Source organism: Vigna angularis, chromosome 4 (assembly GCF_016808095.1).
Source record: "Vigna angularis cultivar LongXiaoDou No.4 chromosome 4, ASM1680809v1, whole genome shotgun sequence".
Classification (NCBI taxonomy): domain Eukaryota; kingdom Viridiplantae; phylum Streptophyta; class Magnoliopsida; order Fabales; family Fabaceae; genus Vigna; species Vigna angularis.
This window is the reverse complement of record NC_068973.1, coordinates 17,375,772-17,403,567: the sequence shown is the minus strand read 5'-3', so window position 1 is coordinate 17,403,567 and position 27,796 is coordinate 17,375,772. Positions and strand designations below refer to the sequence as shown.

Genomic DNA, 27,796 nt, shown 5'->3' with positions numbered 1-27,796 from the left:
AATATCAATGTCAGGAATTATTTTATACGAAGGCTACTGAATTAATAAAATATAGAGTACTAATATTGGCACACCCCTTTTGGTATACATCACTTCACTTTCACATCATATCTAATGTGGGATGTCTACATGAGCTAAACTGTCGTCTGCAGAGCAGGGTAGGTTATTCAAAAATTCATGTAAAGGAAAAGTGGTGCAACAATTTTACCACTTTAATTTACCACTAAAGAGAACGATTACAAAGTAACTATTGAAACATGAGGGATAATTTAATAAATTTACAATTCTCTCAATAATCCCCGTGAGAAATTACAATGTGGGTAGCAAAGCCTTTCACGTAACAGCTCACACCAAAACCCTTAGAGCTCCATCTGTGGCAAAAAGGTTTCGATGATATTTGAATATTTATAAGTACCCTTCAGCTTGGTCAAAAATATATCAATCTTCCTTTTGATGATATGCATCCAAGGTTGATATTCATATTGAAAAAGAACTGTGGGCAAGGGCAGCTTCTCAAAGAAAAGGGCAGCACGAAGTTTTACAGTGCAAATTACATCAGATGAGAGAAAACATGCGTACTTAGTTTGACCCGTTGTTGCTATTTCCGGACATGATTGATTATGTTCTTTTCCCAATAAATAGATGCATCTGTAAATGACAATTGATGTTAAATAAATCATGCTCCAATTGTCACCTTATTCATTTACTCCCCACAACCAAAACCAAAACGAAAATTATGAACTCTAGAGATAATTGAAGTTGGAATATAACTAAATGCTAACAAACCTGTATGTCAAATTTAAGTTGCTCTCAAAGAAAATGGCTAGCCATTAGAAGTTGTGGCTTTTCCTTCTCCTCTTCGATCACTTTTGTAGCTTCATCTTTAATGTTTTGAACCCTTTTATCCCAGATATCATCTACTAGTTTCCAAGTTTCATCACTAACATTTTGTGTCTACAGTAAAACGAAGGAAAAATGAAAGAGCACAAATCAGTTGTATGACAAACTATGGAACCTTATATAAAAGGCTTCCAATTGTACCTCTGAAGGACGAGGTGCCCCAAAGGTCGAAAATCCAACGTTGCCAGGTGCAAATGTAACCCTTCCAGGAAGACTGATCCCATGGATTCCCCATCGTCCAGCATAAATCAGTGCTCCATATTCATCAACTTGTCTGACAGGAGACTAAACAAGACTCGGAAAAAAATTCAATCTCAAAAGATTATCATTTATTCAACCAAGAATATTGATATTAAAAAAAGAAAGATTGGGGATAGGGCCTGCCTAACAAAAACTTTGTAATGCGTAAAAAATTCAATAAATGACACAAGTAATAAATATCTGCCAAATCACTTGATGAAATGTGAGAATACCTCCAAATCATGCATTAAATACCAAAAATTGTATCAATAGGAAATCTCAATCCCACACACAAGCACAAGTATAACAATTTTAATGGCCGGTAAATGAAAAAACATGACAACGTGCTGCTCCACTTCAGTTCATGATCTAACCTGAGCTACACGAGGAGCACTCTTATAGATGTCCCAAATCTCCTCAGCTTCGATTTTACCCTTTTCAAGCAAAATATCTGCAAAACAAGTAAACATGTAGCATTTTTTCCCGTGCACCTCTTCATGTGAAAGTATCAATAATTGCCAAGTAATGCAATACAGAAAAAGTTAATTTCTAAAAGTAGGTCTCGATTATCATGAACTAAATAAATACCAGTAAGAGATGGCTCATTGGTTAACAAAAAAAAAAACTCACGAGAGAACCAGACCTGTGATTGTCTCAACTGCCAAATGGTATTCTTTTAGCACCGATGAGCACTTCTCAGTAGCATAACGCATATACTCATCCCTAAGTGCTTCAAGCTTGATTGCAAGCTGTATAAAATGTTCAACATGAGTTGTGATACAACTATACTTCTCAAACATTTCTGTTAAGGGAAAAAATGTGTATTAAAGCACAAGCCGTTAGTTCCCATTAACATACATTGGGCACAAGATCACTATAGTTTTTGTAATATGCTTTCCCAAAAGCAGTCATTCCTGTCTGCAGAATCAAAAACTCTGCACGCCTTGAAGCTTCTAATGTTGCCTTTGCAGAGATCCAACACATATTGTCAATCCCAAACATCTCCTCCTCAATTACTCTTGCTACAAACAAATTTTAATATGCAAAAGAACTCAATAACCAAAGTACCAATCTTAGATAATCATCTTGTGGCTAACTACAGGAAGTTCTTTGTATTCTTCTGTTAAAGAGTATACGAAATACAAATTTAAGTTTACATTAAGAACCAATCTTAGATAATCATCTTGTGGCTAACTACAGGAAGTTCTTTGTATTCTTCTGTTAAAGAGTATACGAAATACAAATTTAAGTTTACATTAAGAACCTTGCCTCTGTTGGTTTTCACGAGCAAAATAATTTATTGTACACTTGAGGTTAACATGTTGAACTCACCGCTATAAATTCATCAAAACCAATCATTTATTCAGGAGATAAAACTTTTTATATAAATTGGGTGCCACAATAAAAAAGCAAAAGGCATTACTAACCAAAAAAATCTTTTGAATAACAGTGACAGAGTATAACAGCACCGCCCCCATACCACTAATTTTCATTTAATCTAGTATAATTATTATTCAAGATTCAAGAAACAGAATATGTAATGTTTTAAACAACAATATCTAAATGATGAAAGTCAAATAAATGAAAGTACTATCAGATTGCAAATAAGACTTTCCAAAATGTCCTGAAACTAAAAACAACTTACGAGCACAAGCACGAACTATAGAGTTTATGTAATCTGATTTCCTTGCAAAAACCTGACCAGAAATTTCAGTATAACGCATATTTGGCTGGCTACGGATAGAATTTATATCAGTCTGCAAAAGATAAACACCCAATAACACAGTTGAAATAATAATGTATGCACAAACACATGGAACTTTCTATAAAACCGAAATGACCTCTAAAATAGGACGATGGGGCTCAGGAAAATAACATGCAAGAACAGCAACAGCTGCTTCTCTGTATGCCAATCTGAGTTTTAATTCTTCAGGAATATCAGTACTATCCTCTTGCCCAGTTTCAAATGTTCCTTTTTGCTGCAAATCCATAAGATTTATCACATTGTAAACTTGCACCGAAGATGATTCAAAATGTCATAAATAATATTATTGCCCAGCCAGAACGAAGCTAAGAAACACCAACCCTTTTTAATGCCTCAAGCAGCTCATCTCGTCCAATGTAATCCAAATCCTTCCTAGCTGTCAAAATTCCAGCTTCATTCCTGTTAATTAGTTCAAGATAATATTAGCTGATATTCTCATGATAGACAGGTGCAGCAACATCCCAAAAGATTATTTACAGTATATTTTGTAGCTCTGCCCCGGTAAAATCTTCAGTCAGCTCAGAAATTTCCTTCAGTAATGTATGTTTTTCCTCCTCTGAACGAAAAAATTTATTCCTAGCATGCACCTAGTGTGCATTATAAAGAAATGAGATCAAAAGAAATTAAAGATGGTGAGATAGTAGAGGAAAACAAGATCAGAGCAAATAACAGTTGCAGTGGTGAAATACCTTCAAAATAGCATATCTTCCATCCTCTGATGGCAAACCTACTCTGATGATCTTGTCAAAACGACCCTTCCTCAATAGAGCAGGATCAAGAATATCCAACCTATTTGTGGCTCCTATTACCAGCACCTGAAATTCCAGTTCAGTATATCATATAACATCTATATGATCCCAGCAACCAATTAAAAACTTACTTGTGCTGTGGAAACTTTGAATCCATCCATCTCAGTCAGTATCTGAAGTAAACCTTGTTCCCTTTCAGCACCTCCCTACATAATGTAATTCCAGATGTTTCATTAGAAAAGTCGAGAGAACTAGGGAAATAAGAAAACAATAAGCAATGTCCTAGCCTAGAAAAAATGATGTACAGGTTCTGCCAGGAACATTTTATCGGCAATCTTGCATGACATAAAATCATAAAAAAAAGCCCCAAGAAAAGCTCTTCAAATTACATCAGATGAATTCTAATGTCACTGTACTTCATAAAGTTTATAGTTAATAAAAAAAAAAATAGTACATTCTAAAGATGTCTATAATCAAAATCCGTTGCACTACAGCCAATATATGTCACAAATCTGAAGACATGAAAATATGTAGTTTTGTTTGCTTTGTTAGTTACCATGTTCATGATCCCAAGACGTGGTACATGGTTTTTATACGGTCAGAAGAAATTGCTAATTTTGAGCACCTGTTTAATGTGTTGTACTGTGGTATTAGTTGTGTTAGAATAGGTATTTAATATACGTAGGAAATAGATGTATTGGAAAACTAATATATGAGTTGTACCTATCTTTGTATCTAGACTCTAGTTTGATTTCCGTTCTTCCTTGTACTCGTTGTATCAAAATTCTAATATAAATTTGAGAACATATCAAGCTCTCTCAAATTCATTATGTATTCTTTTATATTTTTCTCAAATTGGTACCAATGCATGTCGATCTTGCTCTGTTGTCTCTGTCCAACAAATACATTTTCATATGGTCACTATTTGAATTGTCAACAGCGGTGTGTTGCATTCTGCCACTAGAGTTTCATCCTCCAGCAGTTGGGTCTAGTGAGCCTTGAGGAGTGTGAACCAACCCTGGTGGTCGCACATCCGAATTCTGGCTGACACACCGCCATGCACCATGACCATTGCAACTGCCCTAGATGCGTGTCTCACGCCCCAACTTCCAATGGTCAGAATCTTTCTAGACCACCATGGATTGACTTGTTGAAGCACTCAGCCAATTTCTTCCCTTTCTCTTCATTCCAGTACCATTTGGTGAAGTCCTAGAGTTGATCATAGTTTCTCTCACCTAAAACCCTAGATTTCTCTCTCTTGAAACTCTAGGTTGCCTTTTGTTTTCTCTACTTGGTCTCCCAGCCTCAACCTTGTTCAACATCTTTTCGGGGACTATCTCCTCTAACATAATTTCTACCCTTGAAAAGGGAATTTGAGGTGCTATAGCAGGGCGTCCACGTGGTAGAGGGCATCCTCAATGTACATGTAAAAGAATGAGTCTCACCCAAGAGAATTGTTACTCTTTACATGACTTTCCTTACAAGGCACCCATGTTTCCAAATCTAAAGTTTCTAAGTCAAAGTTATCTAATGAGACTATCAAGAATATTTCAGGTTAAAGTCTAGTAGCCAAACATAGTCTTTTTACCCATTGTATTTTGTCAAAAGCTTGTATTTCACAAACCTTGGGAGTGTCAAAGTTCATGGATAACTGATTCAAGTGCTTCTAATCACATTTTTGGTAATGCTTCATTATTTTCTTTTATTTCTCATTCTGAAATTCTTTACATTATTACCTTGGCCAATGAATCCAAAGTTGCATCTTAGGGAGTTGGTGAAATCAACCTTTCTCCCTCCTTAAACTTAAAGCATGTTTTTATTGTCCCTAATTGTTCTTTTAGCCTAATTTTTTAAGCCAATTAACCAAATCTTTAAATTGTTCCATAACCTTTTATGTCATTTCTTTTGTTATACAAGAGCATGGTGTAGGTTGATTGATTAGGGAAGGATATGAATCTAAAGGACTCTACTATCTTAGTACTAGACCATCAATGTTTTGTTTAGCATCCCCATCTCCTAAACTTTTTGCATGATCGTTTAGGCCATCCACATTCATCAAAATTAAAAAGGGTGATTCTTGAACTTAGCAAACTTCAAGCCTTAGATTATGAGTCATGTCAATTAGGAAAACATGTTTGGTCTTATTTTTTGAAAAGAACTGGAAAAGATGCAACTATATCTTTTCTATAATTCATTCTGATATTTGGGATTCAAGTTGAGTCACATCCTTTGAGTTTCATTATCATCACTTCTATTGATGAGTATTCCCAATGTACTTGGGTTTACTTAATGAAAGATAGGCTGAACTTCTGAATATCTTTGAGTCTTTCCTTGATGAAATCAAAAACCAATTTGGCCAAGTGGTCAAGATTTTAAGTGCCAAGGCTAAAGAATACTTTTCCTTTTGGCTTTTCTACCCTTTTAACTTTACATGATATTTTACATCAGTCAATCTTTCCTCATACACCTCAATAAAATGGTATAGCGAGAGAAAAAAATAGATACTTAGTTGAAACTACTCATGTCTTATTTTGGTGTCAATCTACCTATCCATCATTGGAGTGATGTCATTCTTCCTGCTTGTTATCCTAAAGTTTCATATTCCATTGTGTTTCCAAATGAACCTCATTTTTCAATTTCTCCTTTAGTTTTTAGTTGTGTGTTTTGTGCATGTGTGGATCATTAAATTCCTATACGAGTTGAACCTATCTTTGTACCTAGGACTCTAGTTTGATCTTTGCTCTTATGTGTACTCATTGTATTAGAATTCTATAAATATAAATAAGAGAACATCTGAGATGAGTAATCAAGCTCTCTAAAATTCGTTATCTATTATTTTATATTTTTCTCAAGTAGTTGTAACTGCCTCGAATTTCTCTTGTAATTCGTTGTAGTATAACTATGTACCTGCAAGGACGGATTAACATATAGTTTTACCTCCAATCCTCTTCTAATTCTATATGGTATCAATGGTTTAATAATAATCCTGTGGACTACTGCTTCACCAATGATTTCGTGTTCCATTTTCATAATGTTAAGAAGTGGATTTTAAGCCTAACTCAACCTTACAAAATTGGCTTGTAAGATAAGGTTTGCACCCACTTATATATTATAAATTGGTTTTATCTCTAAACGATGTGAGACTTCCAACACACCTCCCTCATACCGAGGCATAAACATGTCGAGCGTGAAACTAGACATTCATGAATAGTCCGAAAGTGGCTTGATAGCGAATTGAACAATAGATCCAACAAACAACAATTCTCACTAGGATAGGCTCTAATCATCTTATATCTAGTCGATGTGAGATCTCCAACAAAGAAGATTACTTTAATACAATAATCATGTGATCATAACCCACAATTGAATGGCATAGCCAACAAAAAATTCAACATCTAGAGATAGCTTATACCTTGCTCATTCACTTCAACATACCATATATTTTGGGGTATGCCATATTCTGATAGGATTTGGAGCGTTTATCAAAGGAGGAAAGGAGTTAAAAGTAAAGCATAAACGGTCGGGGGTCTATTAAGACAGTTAGGAGGCAGGGGAAGGATAATTATCCAGGTGGGGTGTTATGTTCAAATTAGGAGGAGTCTTTAAATAGGGAAAGGGTTGTCTAGGGATGGGAGGTTGAGTTGATTGTATCTTAGTGACAGGACATTAGTTTTCCTATGTGAGGGGAGACAGCTCCCTTGGAAGGGTACGAATTGTATTCTTTGTATTCTTTTCTTACAAGAATAATAATACAAGACTGTTTCGGTGTTTGTGTGTGTTTGGTGCGGCCAAGTGTGTGTTCTTGGATTCTTCTATCTAGGAACCTAACAAATTGGTCCGACTTGCTGGATCTTGGTGGAGGAAAAATCATGGAAGGGAGAGTGAGCACATTGGAAAGGTCTTTGGAGGAACTGAGAGTGGAGACCAGAGAGAGACATCAAGAATTCTTGGACATGTTCAGAGAACTTACGAAAAAGATCAAGAACTAGGAAAAAGGATTAGAAGACAGTCAAGGGTCTGTAAATGAAGATCAAAGTTCTGTTAACAGTGGAAAAATAGGAAGGAAAGAGGAATTTCTTCAAGGGTCCGTAAATGAAGATCAAAGTTCTGTTAACGGTGGAAAAATAGGAAGGAAAGAGGAATTTCTTCAAGATATCTTGAAAGAAAAGAAAGAGGGAAAGATGAGTGTGGATTCTGAGAAAGATTTTGCAAGACATCAAGAAAGCAAAGCAACCATCAGATAAAGGAAAAAATTCAATAAAAACCCAACCATCAAAGAACCTGGAAGAAAAAACAGAACAGGGATTCAAGTCCTGGCAGCAAAAATCCAAGAATTTTTCTTGGGAAGATCTTACAACAACTTTGCCAAGGTTAGTTGAGGGGAACAGGAGAAGCATGGTATTAGATAGTTTGATAGCAGTAACAAAGGACTGAGAGTGAAAAAAATTTCATCCAAGAATTCAAGGAGTCCCAAGTAAAATCAACACAAAGAGATCAGTTGAGGGAGTATTCCTTGGGAAAGCTAGAGGCCCTATGAAAAAGTACAAGTTTCAAACCCACATCACCAATGTGGACATGGCTGAGTATTTGTCTAGGTGTTTGGAAAGCAAGGACACAGAAAATAGTGTGGTGTTATCTAGTAGGAGTTGTTGGGATGTTAGGATGTCTATGTTGAACCATAGGTGTGGATCCAATCACATGCATAGGCATTCTTATGGCTTAATAATAAGTGCGGTGACAGTAATAGATTGGAATGGAATGAAGATATGAAAATATTGGATTTTTTCATTATGGATTTAGGGTTCTTGGTGGATGATTCCAGGGTTTTTAACACCTCATGTCACGTGAGCAAGGAATTCAGCAGTTTCTCCATGAGTGTTCGTGTGATTGCCGAAAGAAGGGAGAGGGGTTATTGGATGTATGATGGGCATATGGGAAAGTTCACTTGGATAAGCAAGAATTTTTCTAGGTGGAAGGACCTGCTAAAGAAGAGGAAAACCATGGATACAAATTCAAGAAATACTTCCGATGATTGGAATTGTTTTGTTAGCCATCAGTTATCAATGGTGACCATGGAGGATAAATCTTTCACCAAGGAATTTCATAACCACTACTCAAAAGCTGCAGAGGATGGGGGTTGGTGTGAGTTTGTGACACTCATCAATCTCTTTGAACAAGATTCAGGGTGTTGTGTCCAGGAAAAGGTCATAGTCTCGACTGAAGATCTTACCAAGCATGATTTCGAGTTGAGTAATAATGGCTCTTCTTTGGATAATTCGAGTAGAAGAAGTTCTTTTACAGGGAAGAATAAGAAGCTCCTCACTTTCAAGGAAATAATGAAGACACGAAAATGGTCCCATAAATTTTAGAATCTTCCTAATTAGAGGAAATAGATATATAATCTTTATTTTATTTTACTTTCCTAGTTTACCTATTTCCCTTTATTTTACTTTCCTAGTTTCCCTATTTCCCTTTTTAGGAGAATTAGATTATTACAAATAGAAAGTATCATAATGTATTTTTTATGATTGAGAATAATAAATCAGTCTTATTTTACACATGGTATCAGAGCTTGTTTGATCCGCTTCCGCTGTCTTTGTTGTCTGCCGACGGCCGGACGCCATGGCCGCCGGCAGCCCCCTAAAAGTCTCTTCTTTAACATATGTTTTAATGGGCTCCAATTGCCCTAGTCAAGTTCTACCTTAGAATTCTAGCTTTTTCTCCAACATTACCAACACGTCTATCCTTCTGATAACAGCTACACAAAATTGCACTTCCAGAGAGTTGAATCTGACCTTTCCAAAGAGTTGAATCTGACCTAGCTATAAACTATACTTCCAAAGTTCAATCTGACCTAGCTATAAGCTATACGTCTAGAGAGTTGAATCTGACCTAGCTATAAGCTATACTTCCAGAGTTGAATCTGACCTAGCTATAAGCTATTCTTCCAAAGAGTTGAATCTGACCTAGCTATAAGCTATACTTCCAAAGTTCAATCTGACCTAGCTATAAGCTATAGTTCCAGAGTTCAATCCTTGTTCACTGTATTCCGCTGTGCATCGCCGCTTTACGCCGCCGGCAACCGTCCACCGCCAGCCACCGTCGCAGTTTCGACCGGTGACCAGCGGATCTAGATCGTCTCTTCGAGCGACGGCCAACCGTGCCGGTTCCGATGGCTACTTCTCATTCACGCGTTGCCACGAGCGCCAAATCAGTCCGATAGTCGCCGCCGCCGCTGTCGTCATTTTCTCCGGCGAAGATAAGGGTTGGGTGCGCCTCAAGGAGCGCGACTCAACCCTGGTAATCCACCTCCAAGAAGCCTCCGCACGCGCCGCCTTTCTTCAGCTGGTCTCGGGTGCGTGTTTGTCACGCGCTACCCTCCTAGTGTCGAAATCTCGCCGCTACCGGTCGTGTCGCCGGACCTCCATCTCTGTAATATGCTCCTTCTGATGTCACTTTAACGCCATCATCTTGCCACTCTACTGAATCGCTGGATATACTTCATGACACGCTATCTCGACAGGGAGACCTCTTTCGACGCCATCGCGCCAGTTCTTTCCTCTCCATTTCGAAGGGTTCTCTACCTCTCCATTCGTTTCTGTTTCTCGAGCAACAGTGCTTCGTTTCGCTACTACCCCAGTTGGTGCCGGCGCAGTCAGTCGCCATCGCGGCAGTCAGTTGTTGTAACCTTTGTAGTTTGTCGCTACCGGCTGTTTGCCGTGAGGGAAATATTTTTCAGCCCCTACAGAGAAATTCCTTCTTGGGCTAGGGTTTAGCCCGTACTTCTTGTGATACAGTGTTAACTATTGTGAGAAATGGAGAGGATTAGGAGAAAATATCCCCTTGTGTTTTGAATACACTAAGGGTAGTTTTATTTATAGTGAAACATAAGGGCCAATGCCCTTAATACAGAATGGGCTAAGCCCAACTAACAGAAAATAAATCCTTAACATCTAACACTCCCCCTCAAGCTGGAGTATATAAATCATATGTTCCAAGCTTGTTACAAAGATAATCAATTCTAGGTCCTCGTAAGGACTTAGTGAATATGTCTGCCAACTGGTTGCTTGAGTTAACAAACTCAGTCTTGATGTCTCCGGATATGATCTTTTCTCGAATAAAGTGACAATCAACTTCAATGTGCTTGGTTCTCTCATGAAAGACAGGGTTAGAGCTGATATGGAGAGCAGCTTGATTATCACATATAAGTGTCATTTGAGTGACATCTCCAAATTTCAATTCACTGAGTAATTGTTTAAGCCACACAAGCTCGCAAGTAGCTGATGCCATAGCTCTATATTCTGCTTCTGCGCTGGACCTTGCCACAACACTTTGCTTCTTACTTTTCCATGATATTAGGTTGCCACCAACAGAGACACAATATCCAGAAGTAGATCTCCTATCAGACGGGGAACCAGCCCAGTCAGCATCTGAATAACAAACGATTTTTGTATCGTTGTTAGGACCATATAGCAAACCTTTTCCAGGTGATCCTTTAATATACTTCAGTATGCGAACAACCGCATCCCAATGGTCTTCACATGGGGAGTTTAGGAATTGACTCACAACGCTAACTGCGAAGGAAATGTCAGGACGTGTAACAGTAAGATAGTTTAATTTGCCAACTAGTCTTCTGTACCGTTCAGGATCTGAGAAAGGCTCCCCCTGATTTGGTAGGAGTTTGATGTTAGGATCCATAGGTGTCTCAACAGATTTAGAGTTCATTAACCCTGTTTCCTCCAAGATGTCTAACGCATACTTCCTCTGAGATATGACAATACCGGTGTTGGATTGTGCTACTTCAATACCCAAAAAATACCGGAGTTTGCCAAGATCTTTGGTTTGAAAATGATGGCAAAGGTGTTGTTTCATCTTAGAGATGCCAAGATAGTCACTTCCTGTGAGAACAATATCATCGACATACACTATTAAGTAGATACATCCAGCATTTGAGTGGCGATAGAACACTGAATGATCCGCTTCACTGCGAGACATACCAAATTGTTGAACAACACAGCTAAATTTACCAAACCAGGCCCGAGGAGATTGTTTTAAGCCATATAAGGATTTGCGAAGACGACATACCAATCCAGATGACTCCCCCTGAGCAACAAAGCCAGGCGGTTGCTCCATATAAATTTCTTCATGCAAATCACCATTAAGGAAAGCATTTTTGACATCAAGTTGGTGAAGAGGCCATTGGCGAAGAGCGGCCATGGCAATGAATAGGCGAACAGAGGTCATTTTTGCCACTGGAGAAAAGGTATCACCATAATCCAAACCAAAAATCTGTGTGTAGCCTTTGGCAACCAATCGAGCTTTGAGACGATCAATAGTGCCATCAGGACCAACCTTGATAGCATACACCCACCTGCAACCAACAACAGACTTTCCAGATGGTAATTGGACAAGCTCCCAAGTTCCACTTTTCTGTAAAGCACTTAATTCATCCAGCATAGCTTGACGCCAGCCAGGATGAGTTAAGGCGTCACCCACAGAGTGGGGAATGGACACAGAAGAAATGGATGAGAGACATGTATAAAAAGATGGTGACAATCTGTGGTAACTAAGAACAGTATAATGGGGAGAAGTGTTACGGGTAGAGCGTATACCTTTACGAAGGGCAATGGGCAGGTCAGACTCATTTGCTGGAGCCGGAGGAGACACAGGAACCGGCACTGGAAGTGAGTCATGAGGGAGACGATTGCGACGACTATACACCTGAAGGGGTGGTGGTGAAGGACGATCCTGTGGTGAATGAGAGTCCAAAGAAGGAGGAGACAAAATGGGTGGAGCATCACTAGGAGAATCACAGAAAATAGGAATATCAACAGTAACAGGTGGAGGTTCAAAACTCGAAGATAGATGTGAAAAGTAGAAAGAAGATTCATCAAAAGTAACATTAGCAGAGATAAAATGACGATTGAGGGAAGGGGAAAAACACTTATAGCCCTTTTGTGACCGTGGAAATCCTAAGAAGACACATTTGTGAGACCTAGGAGATAACTTATCAAGACCAGGACTAAAATCATGAACAAAACAAGTAGACCCAAAAACTCTAAGAGGTAAAGGATGTAGAGGATCTTGAGGAAACAAGATAGAATGAGGGATTTTGTTATCTAAGACGGAAGATGGCATGCGGTTTATAAGGTAACATGCCGTGAGAACGGCGTCACCCCAAAAACGTGAGGGTACTTGACCATGAATTAGAAGAGTACGAGTTGTCTCAATAAGGTGTCTATTCTTGCGCTCAGCCACCCCATTTTGTTGAGGGGTATAAGCACATGAGGTTTGGTGAAGAATACCATGAGAAGCCATAAAATGTGTAAACGATTGAGAAAGGTATTCACGACCATTATCACTACGTAGAGTTCGAATAGAAACCCCAAACTGTGTTTTTATTTCATTGAAAAATAATTGGAAAATAGGAAACAACTCAGAACGATTCTTCATTAAAAACAACCAAGTACATCTTGAGTAGTCATCAATAAAAGTAACAAAATACTGAAAACCTAAATTGGACTTAACACGACTAGGTCCCCAAATGTCAGAATGAACCAATGAAAAAGGGGACGATGCCCGTTGTGAGACACTACGAGGAAAGGAACTACGAGTATGCTTTCCTAACTGACAAGACTCGCACGACAAACTTGATAATTGTGACAATCTCGGGACAAGTTGTTGTAGTTTGGCAAGACTAGGATGACCTAACTGAGCATGAAGAAGGGATGGTGACTCCATGATTACGCCAACATGTGGAGAAGGGCGGAGATGGTATAGGCCATGAGACTCACATCCTGTGCCAATCATGTGTTTCGAACTCCGGTCCTGCAACCAAACAGAATCTTTAGTAAATGAGATAACACAATTAAGGGTACGAGTTAGACGACTTATGGACAATAAGTTGAAAGGAGACCCGGGAACATAAAGTACATGATCAATGGATATGGACGGAAAAATATCAACAGTACCAACACCATGAGATGAGACTCTAGACCCATCAGCCATTGTTACCGAGGGTAAGTTATCCGGACATGACAAAGAAGAAAATAAGGACTTGTTACCAGTGATATGATCGGTGGCGCCTGAGTCAAGGACCCAAGATCCGAGGGAGTGAAAGTGAGTCAGACCAACAAAAGGTGTACCTGTACGTGCAACAGATGCAGATGTAGTGGAACTAGAGTGCTGACGATCCTCATACCATCTGAGAAATTCGTTAAAGATTGCAGGTTTTTCTACGGTATTAGATGAAGTAGGAGGGTCTCCAGATGGTTCAGAATTGGCCATTGCTACAGGTCGAGGAGGTCGTCCATGAAGTGCATAACATTGATCAATTTTGTGGCCTAACTTGCCACAGTGGTCACATTTTGTAACACGTCCTTTATTTTGCCTGCGAGGCCGACTTCGATCATTACGTTGGATAGCCATAACTGAGGAGTCATCAATATGAGGAGATGTCTCAGTGACTGGTTTGCTCGGTATACGCAGAAGAGCTGAACAAGTAGAAGTAAAGTTGGGTATGACAGGAGAACCCAAAATCTGATCACGGACATGAGAGATGTCATCAGAGAGTCCGTATAAAGCCAACAACATGAAGAACTTTGATCGTTGTTCCAGTTCTTCAGCAGGAGTGGGAGCAGGAGGTAATATATCATTAAAATCATGAAGAAGGGCATGAATTTTACCCAAATATTCGGCCATGGGACCATGATTGCGTGGACCAATAACAGTTAATAGGTCCTGACAAACACCATACAGGCGTTGAGTGTCATTTGTGTACAACAACTTCGCCTGTGCCCAAACTTCTGAACATGTTTCATATGATCGAAACATTTGTTTCAACGAGGAGTGAATGGTGGATTTTATGACAATGCATAGCTGAGCATCAATTTTCATCCAGCGGGAAGTGTCATCCGTTGTAGCAGTAGTCACATCTTGAGTAAGGTGATCTAAGTACCCTTGACTCTTCAACCAAAGTTTGATGTCAGACGCCCATGTTGCATGATTTGTGCCATCTAACTTGTCAATAGACAAGTGTACATTCACATAATTGGTGTATATTGAAGGATCAGAAGAAGAGCCACCAACATAAGTGTTCGTAGAAGAGGAAGATGCCATGGAGAAGGAGAAACCCTAAAAATCCAAAGTGCTCCGATTGACGCAACGATCACAGATCCAGAAAGAGGACGAGGAGGCGATCACGGCGGTCCAGATCGGCGACGGAACTCTCCGGCGACGCGCCGTCACGCGCGGTGGGAAGCGGCGGCTCCGGCGATTCTGGCGGCGGCGCGTGGAGGCGCGTGACTGGTCCGTTGGCTGCGATATTTGTACCACGGTGGTCGCCCGGGCGAGACGATGCCGATGATGTGGTCGTCGGTCAATTCTGGAACTCCGGCGGCGGAGGCGGCGGCGGCGGCGGAGGCGGCGGAGGCGGCGGCGGCGGCGGCGGCGGCGACAGCGGCAGCCACAGTGGCGCGGCGGCGGCGATGAGTTGTGCCGAAAACTAGAGTTGGCTGGACCTAATCCTATGCTCTAGATACCATGTGAGAAATGGAGAGGATTAGGAGAAAATATCCCCTTGTGTTTTGAATACACTAAGGGTAGTTTTATTTATAGTGAAACATAAGGGCCAATGCCCTTAATACAGAATGGGCTAAGCCCAACTAACAGAAAATAAATCCTTAACATCTAACAACTATCACCATTTAGGAGTAGTCCAGCAGAGAACTTTGGACCTCCAACCTGTCTTTAGCCTTTTGATGCCATCATAAGTCCCAATCTTTGGTGTTTTTGGTTTCTGCCAATGCCTTGTTGTAATAGCTCACTGAGAGTTGTTCTAATGGCTTGTTGTAAAAGCTCACTGAGAGTTGTTCTATGAGACCGCCCGCTGATTTGACTCGTTTGATGTTAGGGGTTTCATATTTGTCCCCAAGTACGGATCGGTTCTCACCAGTTCTCCCACCTTCACGTTCTGTCATTAACGTGCATATGCCGTTCAGTCGTGAGGGGAAGAAAAGTTTTGGCCACCGCAGGGTAGTTAATCCCTATAGGTTTGTTGGTGTTAGCCATTGCAGGCAGTTCAGTTCCTGCAGTTAAGTCCCTAAAGGTTCGTTGTTGTTAGGGCAATTAAGTCCCTAAAGGTTCGTTGTTGTTAGGGCAGTTAAGTCCCTTAAAGTTTGTTGTTGTTCAGGGTGGTTAAAGTCCCTACAAGTTTGTGGCTGTTAGCCTTTTAGTGCCGCTGCAGGGTAGTGTAATCCCTGCAGGTTTGTTGCTGTTTAGGGTAGTTAAGTCCCTGAAGGTTTGTTGCTATTTAGGGTAGTTAAGTCCCTACAGGTTTGTGGTTGTTAGCCTTTGAAGGCCTCCCATATATTACTCATGAAAATCATGTTCTTGAAGTTTTGTTGTTGTTCGCCATTATTGATACCAATACAGTTCTTGCAGTTTGTTGCTACTCAGGACTGGAGGCCCTTCATCTGTTCTTGTAGTTTGTTGTTGTTTGCTGCTGCAAGTCATCATCTATTTTTGATGGAAATCTCCCTAGTCCATTACTGTCCAAGTTGAAGTTTCATGGTGCTAGTTCGCCCTCGTCCATTGCTGTCCAAGTTGAAGTTTCATGGTGCTAGTTCGCCCTCGTCCATTACTGTCCAATTTGGTTTATTGACGTTCTCTACAATTGAGTTTGACTATTCCAAGCTTGGTTCATACAATCTTGTATGATCTAACTTGAGGGGGAGTGTTGTAATTTGAGATAATATCTTTAGAATCTTCCTAATTAGAGGAAATAGATATATAATCTTTATTTTATTTTACTCTCCTAGTTTACCTATTTCCCTTTATTTTACTTTCCTAGTTTCCCTATTTCCTTTTTTAGGAGAATTAGATTATTACAAATAGAAAGTAACATAATGTATTTTTTATGATTGAGAATAATAAATCAGTCTTATTTTACACAATAACCACTACTCAAAAGCTGCAAAGGATGGGGGTTGGTGTGAGTTTGTGACACTCATCAATCTCTTTGAACAAGATTCAGGGTGTTGTGTCTAGGAAAAGGTCATAGTCTCGACTGAAGATCTTACCAAGCATGATTTCGAGTTGAGTAATAATGGCTCTTCTTTGGATAATTCGAGTAGAAGTTCTTTTACAGGGAAGAATAAGAAGCTCCTCACTTTCAAGGAAATAATGAAGACACGAAAATGGTCCCATAAATTTTGTCTCTCATTTCGACCACCACCCAAGCCTCTAGACCTGAAGTTGCAGGTAGTAGCCAGCGGGTTCCCTTCCTGTGATAACACCATATCACAATGTCATGGGCTCAAGCTTCATTGTTCCAACCTTGAGAACAAAGTTGTTCTGCAGCGGTGTGTAATGATAGGATTTGGAAGGTTTATGAAAGGAGGAAAGGAGTTAAAAGTAAAGCATAAACAGTTGGGGGTCTGTTAGGACAATTAGGAAGCAGGGGCTAGGAGAACTGTCCTGGTGGGGTGTTATGCTCAGATTAGGAGGACTCTTTAAACACGGAAAGGGTTGTCTAGGGATGGGAGGTTGAGTTGATTATATCTTAGTGACAGGACATTAGTTTTCCTATGTGAGGGGAGACAGCTCCGTTGGAAGGGTACAAATTGTATTCTTTGTATTCTTTTCTTACAAGAATAATAATACAAGAGTGTTTCAGTGTTTCTGTGTGTTTGGTGTTGCCAAGTGTGTGTTCTTGGATTCCTCTATCTAGGAACCTAACATATTCACTGCATGCTATTTGATCAAGTGTATGCCACCACCCATCATCCTCCAAAATCAGGTGAGCCAATTTCTATTATTCTCAAAGTAGAACTTCTATTTTCTTCCTCTTTATCTCTCCATATGCACTTTTGTCTATGCCTTAACTCCAATAAAAATAAGAAACTGACCATGAAATCCAATGTCATTTCTTGGATAGTGTTAATTGCTAATAGGTTAGAAGAGCTACTATCAGGACAACAGATATATTGATTTTGTTGGTATTAGCATCTTTTAGGCTTGTCCTTTCTTCCGATTCACTTTGTGCTTCATGACATTGATATTATGCTCGTAGTAGGTCATGGTTTCTTTTAAATTATTTCCACACTTGTCTCATCTCCGATCCCCTTTGTTGTTGACTGTTGAATATAGTGAAAAACTATATTTGAATTAATCTCCCTTGTGTAAAATACACACATAGGGTTCTCTATTTATAATAGAAGAAATATGGGCTAAGCCCAAAATACAAATGAGAAATAATAATAAACTAACTAAAAGATAAAAGATATAATATATCTAACACTCCCCCTCAAGCTGGTGCATACAAATTGTATGAACTAAGCTTGAAATAGATGAACTCAGTGTTGAACTAGATGATTTGTCTTCAAGAGTGTGAGGCAAACATAGATAGACTAACAGCAGCTTGTGAAACTTCAACTTCAAAAGTGGATGAAGGAGAGCCGTGTGGACAATGATAAATTGCAAGGACTGATTCCCAATCAATGATGGAAGAGTGACGGGATCAACAGTGGTAGCTGAAAGCTAAGAGCTAAAAAACTGCAGGGACTACACTAAATCCTCATCAATGATGGATGGGTGATGGGATCAACAGTAGTAGCTGAAATCTACAAAACTCCAGGGACTACACCCATATATATGTGACTTGCAGTGTCTTGGAAACGTACTCCCCCTTAGTGTGAAGGGTGGAAATGTGGAATATCACAGTTGCTGGACCACTAAAACAAAACCAAATATTAAGCTACAATGCTGAAACAAAGGCATCAAAGATCCAAAGATATGTTGGAGGTCCAAGATTCTTTGTTGGACAACTCCAAGTGGCGATACTTAGCCGTGTATCACAAGAAGATCGGGCTAAACTCTAGCCCAAGAAGAACTGACGCAGTTGCGTCTGTCTGAGGCGGTAGCGACTGCAGCGGCGGTTGACTGCTATAAAACTGTAGGGACTAAATTGCCATCACTGACTGATGGGGCCTGTAGTGGCTGGAAGCGACAAAACTACAGGGACTGCCATCACTAACTGACGAGGTGATGGGGCCTACAGTGGTTGGAAGCATACGGTGCCTGGACAGCAGCAAACGACGCGGGACAGCGGCAAACGGCGCTGGACAGCGGCAGACGGCGCCGGACAGCGGCAGACGGCGTGGACAGCGGCAGACGGCGCGGACAACGGCAGACGGCGCGGACAACGGCAGACGGCGCGGACAGCGGCAGACGACGCGGACAGCGGCAAAACAATGGCTGGACAGCGGCAAACAGTTCCTGTACAGCGGAAAACGGTGCCTAGACAATCAACGGCGGAGACGAAGACAGACGAAGATGGCAGCAATGGCTGCTCTAGAAGGTCTGAACAGAGAGAGGGAGGTCCGGCGAGAGCTATGGAGGTGTCGCGATGAAACTCCGACACCGAGAAGGCGGCACGTGCAGAACACGCGCCCGAGATCTGAAGAGAAGAAGGCGGCGCGTGGAGGCGCGTTGAGCGGAGTCTGTGCTTGTCTCCAGCGGGGTTGGCCGTCGCTCGAGGAGACGCTTCAGATCTGCTGGTCACCGATCGAAACTGTGACAGCGACCGGCGGCCGGCGACGGACTGGCCGGAAAGAAGCGTTGCGTGGCAGCGCGTGACTGAGAACTGGCTCTCGAAACCGGCGTGGTTTGCCGTCGCTCGAAGAGACGGTCCAGATCCGCAGGTCACCCGTCGAAACTGTGACGGTGGCCGGCCGTGGCGACAGCGGCGGCAGCGGAAAGTGGCGGCGACAACAATAGCAGCGACGGCAGTGGAAAGCGGCGATGGTCGGCGACTGCTGCACTGAGAAGAAGAGAAAATGGTCGGCCGCCGGCAGACAGCAAAGACTCGGAAGAAGATCAGAGAACTTGCTCTGATACCATGTTAAATATAGTGAAAAACTATATTTGAATTAATCTCCCTTGTGTAAAATACACACATAGGGTTCTCTATTTATAATAGAAGAAATATGGGTTAAGCCCAAAATACAAATGAGAAATAATAATAAACTAACTAAAAGATAAAAGATATAATATATCTAATGACAAATCATACCCACTACTTCTGGCCTAATTATTTCCCATCTTCCTAGAGACTCGTCTCCTACACAATCAGACTCTCCCCCTTTACCTCGTTCATTGGGATTGTCCATAGCATTACACAAATGAATCAACATTGCCACGTTCAATACCCTGTCATCTGTACGTCTCCCTTTAATAATCATCATTTTTCATATTAACTTACTATGCTTTGGTGCACAGTGGAGAGTTACTTTAGCATTTTATAGTATATATCTTTACATAAGCTGCTTTGGAGGGAAAGAATATGCATTTGGCCTCCATGTAGGAGCACAATGTCTTTTTAAATCAGCATCCATTTCAAGTTCATAAATGGATTGGATAGTTTTCCTACATTGATGTCTTTTGTTCCTTCTAGATAGAACACTAGAACTTTGACAATTTTTAGTCAATCAAACATTAGTGCTACAAAAACATCAAATCTGGAGTTTTCTTTTTCCACACCAATTTCTTTGGGAGTACAGAAAAAAAAAACATATAAAAGTAGTTCATATCTTACTCCACCAATATCAGGTCCTCCACGTTTGCTACCAATAGCATCTATCTCATCAATAAAGATTATAGAAGGTGAAAATGATCTTGCATTTCCAAAGAGGTCCTTAACACGCGATGCAGCAACCCCTACAAACATCTGGGAAGAAAAGACATTAAATGAGTCAATCTCATTTATTTGTAAAGTACCAAATAAATCAGGTATAACAAAATCAGGACAAGCCTTATCGAATGCAACATTGCGCATTTCATGGGGACATGCCATCATGAAGTCCATCCATGTAAACAAAAAGAATATTGCGAAGCACATTATGTAGATACAAATAGTTAGCACTTAGCACACTCTAATTAGAGTCAAATTTATCTCATTATCTGTGAAGAGGAATACTAGATTCCATATTATTAGCTAATGATTAATATGTTGATGTCTCCATTTAACCTTGGTATTTTAATAAAAAAACAAATTAGGGTCATCAAAAGATACAAGTGGCATCAATTTGGTCCTTTAATAATAATACATCAAAATGGTCCTCTAATGTCAATTTCTGATATAATCCAATTTGAAGGACCAAATTATGTAAAAGTAGACACTAAATGACGATTCCAACAAAATTAGAGTTAACCTAAATTTAAGGTCAAATTATACATTTTATACAAATTTAAGGTTAAATTATCTTTTAAAAAATTCAATTAAGTCATTTATGTCATAAAGTGGTTCAAATGGTCCTTCAATAATGTTAAACCTAATTTTGCTGACCTTTAAAATTAACATCCCATTCTATCCTCCATCTTCCTCCTCCACTCTCCTACTTCCCCCTCCCTCTCCCGACCCCATATACACCCACACCAAACTCTTCCTCTTCTATCTTCACCATCCATTCATTCATTCATTCAATTCCCTTTCTTCCTTATTTGTTCTCCCAAATATAAAAATTAAACCTTTGCTTTAAAAAAGGAATCTCAGCCTGAAATGTCACCCCAACTTTTACATCTCTTAGATTGAGGTAGCCCTTATGGTTCTTGTTCTTGCCAAAATTTTGAAAAAAAAAAGGATGCAAAAAAGAACTTTTTTTCTGTTTGTTTCAAAAATGAAGTTTCTTTTCTTTTTGCTATTAGGGGAGTTTTTTATGTCATTATATATTGTTGAAGAAGGTGTTGGGTGTGGGTGTGGGTGTGGGTGTGGGTACAAGTTGGTGGAGGGGGAAGAGGAAGGGGTTAAGTGTCTTTGCAGGTCAGGTAGTTTAGGATGCGGTGGGGTCGGGGGTAGAAGAGATTGGATGTGGTGAGAAAGGGAGGAAGTGCAGTTGAGGAGTGGAGGAAGAAGAGGGGACTGGGAGGAGGGTGATGGAGGTCGGGATGGGGGGTTAACTTAAAATGTTAATGGAGTTAAGTTTAGGTGGAAGGAAGGACCATTCTACAAACATACCGGACTAAATTAAATTCTACTTGCAAATTTTCAAACAAAATTCCTATGAAATCTACTTGCAAAGACAAACATCCTTATGATTTATTTAGAACAAAAATCCTTTGTTGGGATTTAGATATTGAACCAAACAAAATTTTCAAAGTTCTACTTGCAAATTTCAATTCAATGCATATGAACATCTTTGAAGAAGAGGCAGCACCTCTACGAAATCTGTGCCATTGGCTGCAAAGAAAGGCAGTCCTGCTTCACCTGCAATGGCTTTGGCCAGTAGGGTTTTACCTGTTCCAGGAGGCCCATGAAGAAGTACACCTTTTGGACAATAAATTCCTTTGTCTTGAAAATCGTCGTCATTCTTCAAAATTCGAACAATCTCTTGTAGTTCTTTCTTTATATATTCCTGGCCAGCAAAATCATCAAATGTAACACCAGTTCTTTCTTCTGCAGATATAAATTTAGCCCTGAGGGGAAACATAACAATTAGATTCTGGCTGTAAATAGATTGGCTGTCAAAATCTAATGCTTTTCTTTTTATTTGAAGAAGTTGCACCAAAAGCTTCCCAAAAATATTCAAAACTTCACCCGTTATCATGAGCCAGACACCACAAACCCACATTTCTTATAACATACAAGGTTTGCAAATATAGCCGTGTTGGTGTGCATCCCTCAACATGACCTAAATATCATCATAAAGATAAAGGAAAACAAAGGCCCAAAACATGAAATAGAAGCAACAGCAGCTGTCCATATATCATGCGAAAAAGAAATAATAAATAATAATGGGTGGGCAAATCCAAGCGGCGGACGCACTGGTTTTGCCTCTACGGTCTCCCAATACAAATATCTAAATTAAATTTGATAACGACAAATTCAATCATCAAAATTTCAGTTGCAAAGTAGAACTCGTCCAAGTTCTAAATAATTTATGCAGTGAGTAGAGCTAATACCCACATGTTTACAGTCAAGTAAGTGCAAAGTATTTAGGAAGTAAACACTAAGTGGCCATATCCAGCAGCCTAGACTATTCCAAACTTATAATGATTTATGAAACAAAAAAATAATAGTAGATAATTCTATGACAACAGTAGTAAGTAGCCCAGCCACCGTTTAGCCAGAAAAATTTTAAAGACAAAGGGCATAGCCGATAGATTCTACTAGAATGTCAATTTTTATGAACAAAATGAAGTAAAAAGTAAGAATCATAGTTCACTTCCCCACAATTTAATTCTAAATCTCAAACAACAAACTGCCTAGCCCAAAAACATTAGTTATTTGAGTAAGGCCAAATGATGATAAATATTCTCTAGCAATTATAAGTTGAATGTGACTATAGAGACTTTTGTGGATTCTGGTTAAAATATGACTCTACCCTGCTTTGTCAAGCTTTTTCTTCTCCTCGAACTGTTCAGTGGGTTCTTAGAAGAAGATGGATTAAGTGTCTTAAAAGATGTGATGCTTTAGACTTTAAGGTTTCTCACATTTATCATGAAGACAATTGTTGTGCTAATGGTCTTGCCAACATTGGGATTGACAATAGACTTGCCTATGTAGGTTAATGATCTTCCTTCTAGTCTTAATATAGATTTTTTTTTGTAATAGGTATCAAATTCCAAATTTTTGTTTTGCTTAGTTATATCCTTCGCGGGAGTGGTTATTTTTTTCTAAGCATCAATTTGGTTGAGTCCCTCATGCTTTTGTATATTTTTTCTTCCTTGTAGGCAGCTTTCCATGTGATGACATATGACTATTGAATACTAGAATGTCAACCTGATAGGTTACTGGTGATAGGATAGAAGGCAGGGGAGTTGAACGGTAGGAAGTAGGGGAGCCGAACGGTAGGAGGAAAAGGGAAGCAAGTGGAAGGCGGTGAAGAGCTGGAGCCGATCGGTTAAAGAGTGACTATCCTAACTGGGACAACAATTAGGATGGACGGGAAATAATTATACTGTGGAAGAGAATTTCAAGGCGGAATGTCTCGTGTATGGTTATTGAATTGTAAAGTATGAATATGGATATGCTAAGCTAGCGTTCATCCTGAAATTCTATGAGTATCATTCTCACATAGAGAGAGATATTTCATTTGTGAGAATAGCAAGAGGTCCTACCACCTCAGGGTGCCGAGGTAGGTATTATGGGATTAACCTTGGGTAGTAGCTTGATTGGTGTCAGCTGTTACACTACCACAAGTGCAAAGACGACTGTAGCTACATATTCATACAATCCGGATAGTCAAGTCATACTGTTCGGTTTATATATATATATGTGTGTGTGTGTGTGAATTGTGGTGTTCGGTGTGTATGTGATTATTTGTATTCAGTGTTTGCATGATGTATCGTTCGGTTTCGTATGGACTAAAATTGCATGAAATGTATAGATGTGTTTATAATTAAATTACATTAGCTTACCCTACTTTCTTGTTTTGTCTTGTTTTGTTCATCCGGTTACCTTTTCTTTTGCAATGATCATCCTATGGATGTGAGCAGAAGGCAATGAGTGTTCGGTGGAGCAAGCGTTGGAAGGCGAGGATCTTGTTGCTTAGGTTAGGACCGCTCGATCATCAGTTATATATAGTTTTAGAATGGACCGTTCGGTCAATGGGCTTAGCTTATCTTTTGTAAACTGATCGGTTTATACATGGTGTTGTATCACCGTTCGATTTATGTCTATATTTTTGTATCAGACTTATGTTACTCTGTAAAGTTTTTAGTTTTATGGTTATTTTGGATAACCGTACTGTTAAAATACTTTACTAACTCTCTATGAACTGATCTATCATATTATTATATGTGATTAATCTATGATATAGTATTATGCTATATTTTGGGATGTTATAATATTATAAGTTAATTATAGTAAATAGAATTATATCCTAAGGAAATATTCAATATAAGTTAATTATAGTAAATAGAGCTATATCCTAGGGAAATATTCAGTAGAAGTTAATTATAGTAAATAGAATTATATTATAGGGAAATATTTAATATAAATAAAGCTAGATGTTATTGTTTAGGGCATGCTTTTGATTATTGAGTTTGTTGATAGGCAGCTATGCTCCTGTGAGGGAGGTTATGCTCCCAAGTAACTGAAGGAGGTTATGCTCCCAATTATTGTTTGCTTTCTTTGATTCAGATATTTCTATCAATAAAAGAGGTTTATTCAGTTACTATTCTATTCTATCGATTTACTGTGAGAGTTGAGGGTTATCTTTCTACCTACGATCGTGGTTAGTTAAGTCTCCGACACGGATACGTAACACAACCTAGCTGGAATACTAATGTTCATAATGATGCCAAAAATGTGAATCTTATTAAAAAAAAGTTGAGTGAGAAATATCAATGTTATTATTAGAAAATGAACTTTAAATCTAACTCAGCCTCATAAAACTAGTTTACTAAAGTAGGGTTTACACCCACCCCTATTTCATATTTTGGTCATATCCCTAGTCATTGTGAGCATAGAATAGAGATTGTTCAAAGTTGGTAGAATGACATGCTAAACAAATCTCATTAAGATAGGCTCTTATATGCTCTAATACCATCTTAGAAAGTGGATTTTAAAGATCTCAAGTTGATGTTGGATCTCCAACAGTACCAGATTTAGGAAAAAAATATTTTATTGAGTAGAATAAAAAGGAGGAATAAGTGATCAATCTCTCCTCCAAAGATTTCTTACTCACAAAGTGCTAATTCTCAATTACAAATGATACCCAAAGAATGAAATCATTTCCCCATCCACCGACTTATTTAACTCATTAGCCCCTAAATAATTGATACCCTAATTGTCTTAACTAACTCCTTTCCCACAGTCCTAACATTCAGCCAGCTAAAAAAGTGAAATTCCAACAACCAACAGGAAACATTGAGAAAATTTATCCACTTACCGACTCTGTCCTAGAGATCCCAGTGCACGACTTCGGAGTGGCTGGCTAGTTTTTTGGCTAGGAGTTCCCAAATCACAAGGTATCAACTTTGCATATATTGGTCTCATCAAATTATCAATCCACACGTAAAAACCAACAGCTAGAGCAAGACGCATAGACCATATGACAGCAACTGCAACAGTTGAGTATATTTCAGCAGGCACAGCATCTACATTAATGACATCAACATTTACAATTTGCTGATGTAGCTTTCTCCATACATCATTCCAACTATCAATTGGCATTCGATTGACTGGATGACGCCGAAAAATAATATCATTGGGATTCCCTTCAGTTCCTATCACTGTCCCGTTTTTGTAATAAGGTAGAATAACTGCAGAAACATAAAAACAAATGTTGAGCAAAACAACATTTGAACCAGACCTACAGCTTTACATAGCTTGGCTGAAGCAATAGCATGGACCAAAGTGCACTGCACCAAAACAATAACTTTGTAAAATACATTGCAATACATATTGTAAAATGATAAAATGCCAGATTGTGCATGCTTTCACATTGCCTGTTGGGAAGCTTACGAAACCTTCAAACTCAACAAAACACAAATTTAACAAACCTAAATGTTGAAAGTGCAGTTTGAAGGACAATTGATATTATTATGCCATTCTGCGGTTTATTCTGCTGACACTTCCCTGTTCTACCTTCTTTTCCTTTTTCTTTTTCTTTTAATCGGCAATGTTTTTTATTAGTGACGGGATTTGAACACATGACCTATTCTTCTCTCCCTACAGCTTTTACCACCAAACCAACCTTATATCTCCACCTTCTTTTTCTTTTCAGGTAAAAAAATTGGTATCCCCATATCTTCATTACGTAATTCGCAATAAACAAAACAAGATTATCTCAAAAGGACAGCACAAAAACGGAAATAAACACAAACTAATTTCATCAACCAGCTAACACTTTCAACCCAACAGTAAGAACTTCACATAATGCACCAAATTAAACTCAGAAGCGAAAAAAGTGCAAATACAATATAAAACAGAGTTTTCTCTAATCTCTCAGCTAAACTTCTAAACTCAGAGTCACATTATCCGCATTAACTATCATAACATCCTCATACAACATATTCAAATCTCCAAGCCAAAAATAAAACTAATAATACCCAGTAAACATCTTCCTCACAACTAGCAACCTAGTTTCGTGTCCAGCATAACATATAGACTCTATTAAGACAAATTTCTCTACAAGCACTTATGAGAAAAGAAAATATAAAGTTAAAACAAACCTAGCAGCTCACAAAAGTTAAAATAAACTATGCACTTGACTTTTAAGAAACTTTTTTCATTTAACTACTTTTTTTCTACTCCTGAAAAAGAAAAGGAAAAGGAAAAATCCCCACCAGATATTGTTTGACCGTAATTAGAGTACTCCATAAACTGTACATTATTAGACTCAAGAAGTCTCAAAAAATCGCTGAACTCTATCCCGTGTGAATTTTCAGGATCCCACTCAGTCCCCTTGAGTTTTCCTCGCAAAGTCAACAGAACTCTGCTCCACGAAGAAGCCATCACAAGCTGCCTCTCTAACTGCACGTTCGCCTTCTTGTCAAACTCTTCCAACTCATCCATTCTCTTCCTTTCCGCCTCCTTTAGTTTCTGTGCACAGTTCACTTTTCTCATCAACACACAAGTTCCAACCGAAATATGCACACGTGCGTAAATATCAAAAATTGCATATTTGCATTGCACTATCAAGAAGAAATAATAAATCAAAACTGCCCACAATATAGATAACACTGAATTCTTAGTTTCCAGAATTTCCTAAAATAGTTCCCTTTTTTCCTTTTGTGACCAACCTCGAATAGTTGCGCGGATTCAGAGTCTTGTTCTTGCTCTTTGTTGGGTGTGTTGGAAACAGAATTGGAAGCGTTGATTCTGAGTTTGCATCGATTTGTGAAGTTGCGAGGGAGAAATGCATTAGTGAGAAAGCGAGGTGAAAAGATGGAAAATTTGGGGATATGGGTTTTTGGACGGAAGAAGGGCTTTGGGAGTTGGAGCCAATCGATGGTGTTTGCCATTGAAGAATTCATGTTCTTCGATAATCACGTGAGGATAAAGAGTTTCAGCTTTTGGCTACGTTCATATCTTCTTCCCTTCGCTTCACCACATTGAAGAGTGTCTCCAAATTGCAGTGTAGTTATCAGCTTTCTGCATCTTGAAGTTCATGTTGGGGTTTAGGGGTAGAGGATAATT

The 27,796-nt window shown here is 39.1% G+C and overlaps 1 protein-coding gene across 2 annotated transcripts; it reads right to left on the bottom strand.

Annotated features, from left to right (window-relative positions):
* LOC108331527 (probable inactive ATP-dependent zinc metalloprotease FTSHI 4, chloroplastic) lies at positions 1–27,796 on the bottom strand. 2 transcript variants are annotated; one of them, XM_017566252.2, is made up of 17 exons: positions 27,400–27,793; positions 26,944–27,199; positions 25,545–25,917; positions 21,867–22,125; positions 20,249–20,380; positions 3,786–3,860; positions 3,595–3,720; positions 3,383–3,492; positions 3,226–3,304; positions 2,982–3,119; positions 2,786–2,897; positions 1,999–2,162; positions 1,784–1,889; positions 1,515–1,591; positions 1,042–1,185; positions 787–954; positions 1–648 (listed from the first exon to the last, which is right to left on the bottom strand). In XM_017566252.2, exons 1-16 carry the CDS (start codon positions 27,631–27,633, stop codon positions 811–813), a joined length of 2,529 nt encoding a protein of 842 aa, XP_017421741.1. In that variant the 5' UTR covers positions 27,634–27,793; the 3' UTR covers positions 1–648; positions 787–810. The 2 variants fall into 2 exon arrangements, with proteins under 2 accessions (XP_017421741.1, XP_017421742.1); XM_017566253.2 differs by lacking the exons at positions 1–648; positions 787–954 and having other exon boundaries at positions 1,037–1,174; positions 27,400–27,796.

What these genes read in the sequence shown, in the direction of transcription:
- LOC108331527 (XM_017566252.2), bottom strand. Translation starts at nt 27,633, where the DNA reads ATGAATTCTTCAATGGCAAACACCATCGATTGGCTCCAACTCCCAAAG. An exon ending in TGCTTGAGGCATTAAAAAGG is followed by an intron (nt 3,120 to 3,225) that starts GTTGGTGTTTCT and finishes ATGGATTTGCAG; the next exon opens with CAAAAAGGAACATTTGAAAC. An exon ending in GGCAGTTGAGACAATCACAG is followed by an intron (nt 1,592 to 1,783) that starts GTCTGGTTCTCT and finishes CTTGTTTTGCAG; the next exon opens with ATATTTTGCTTGAAAAGGGT.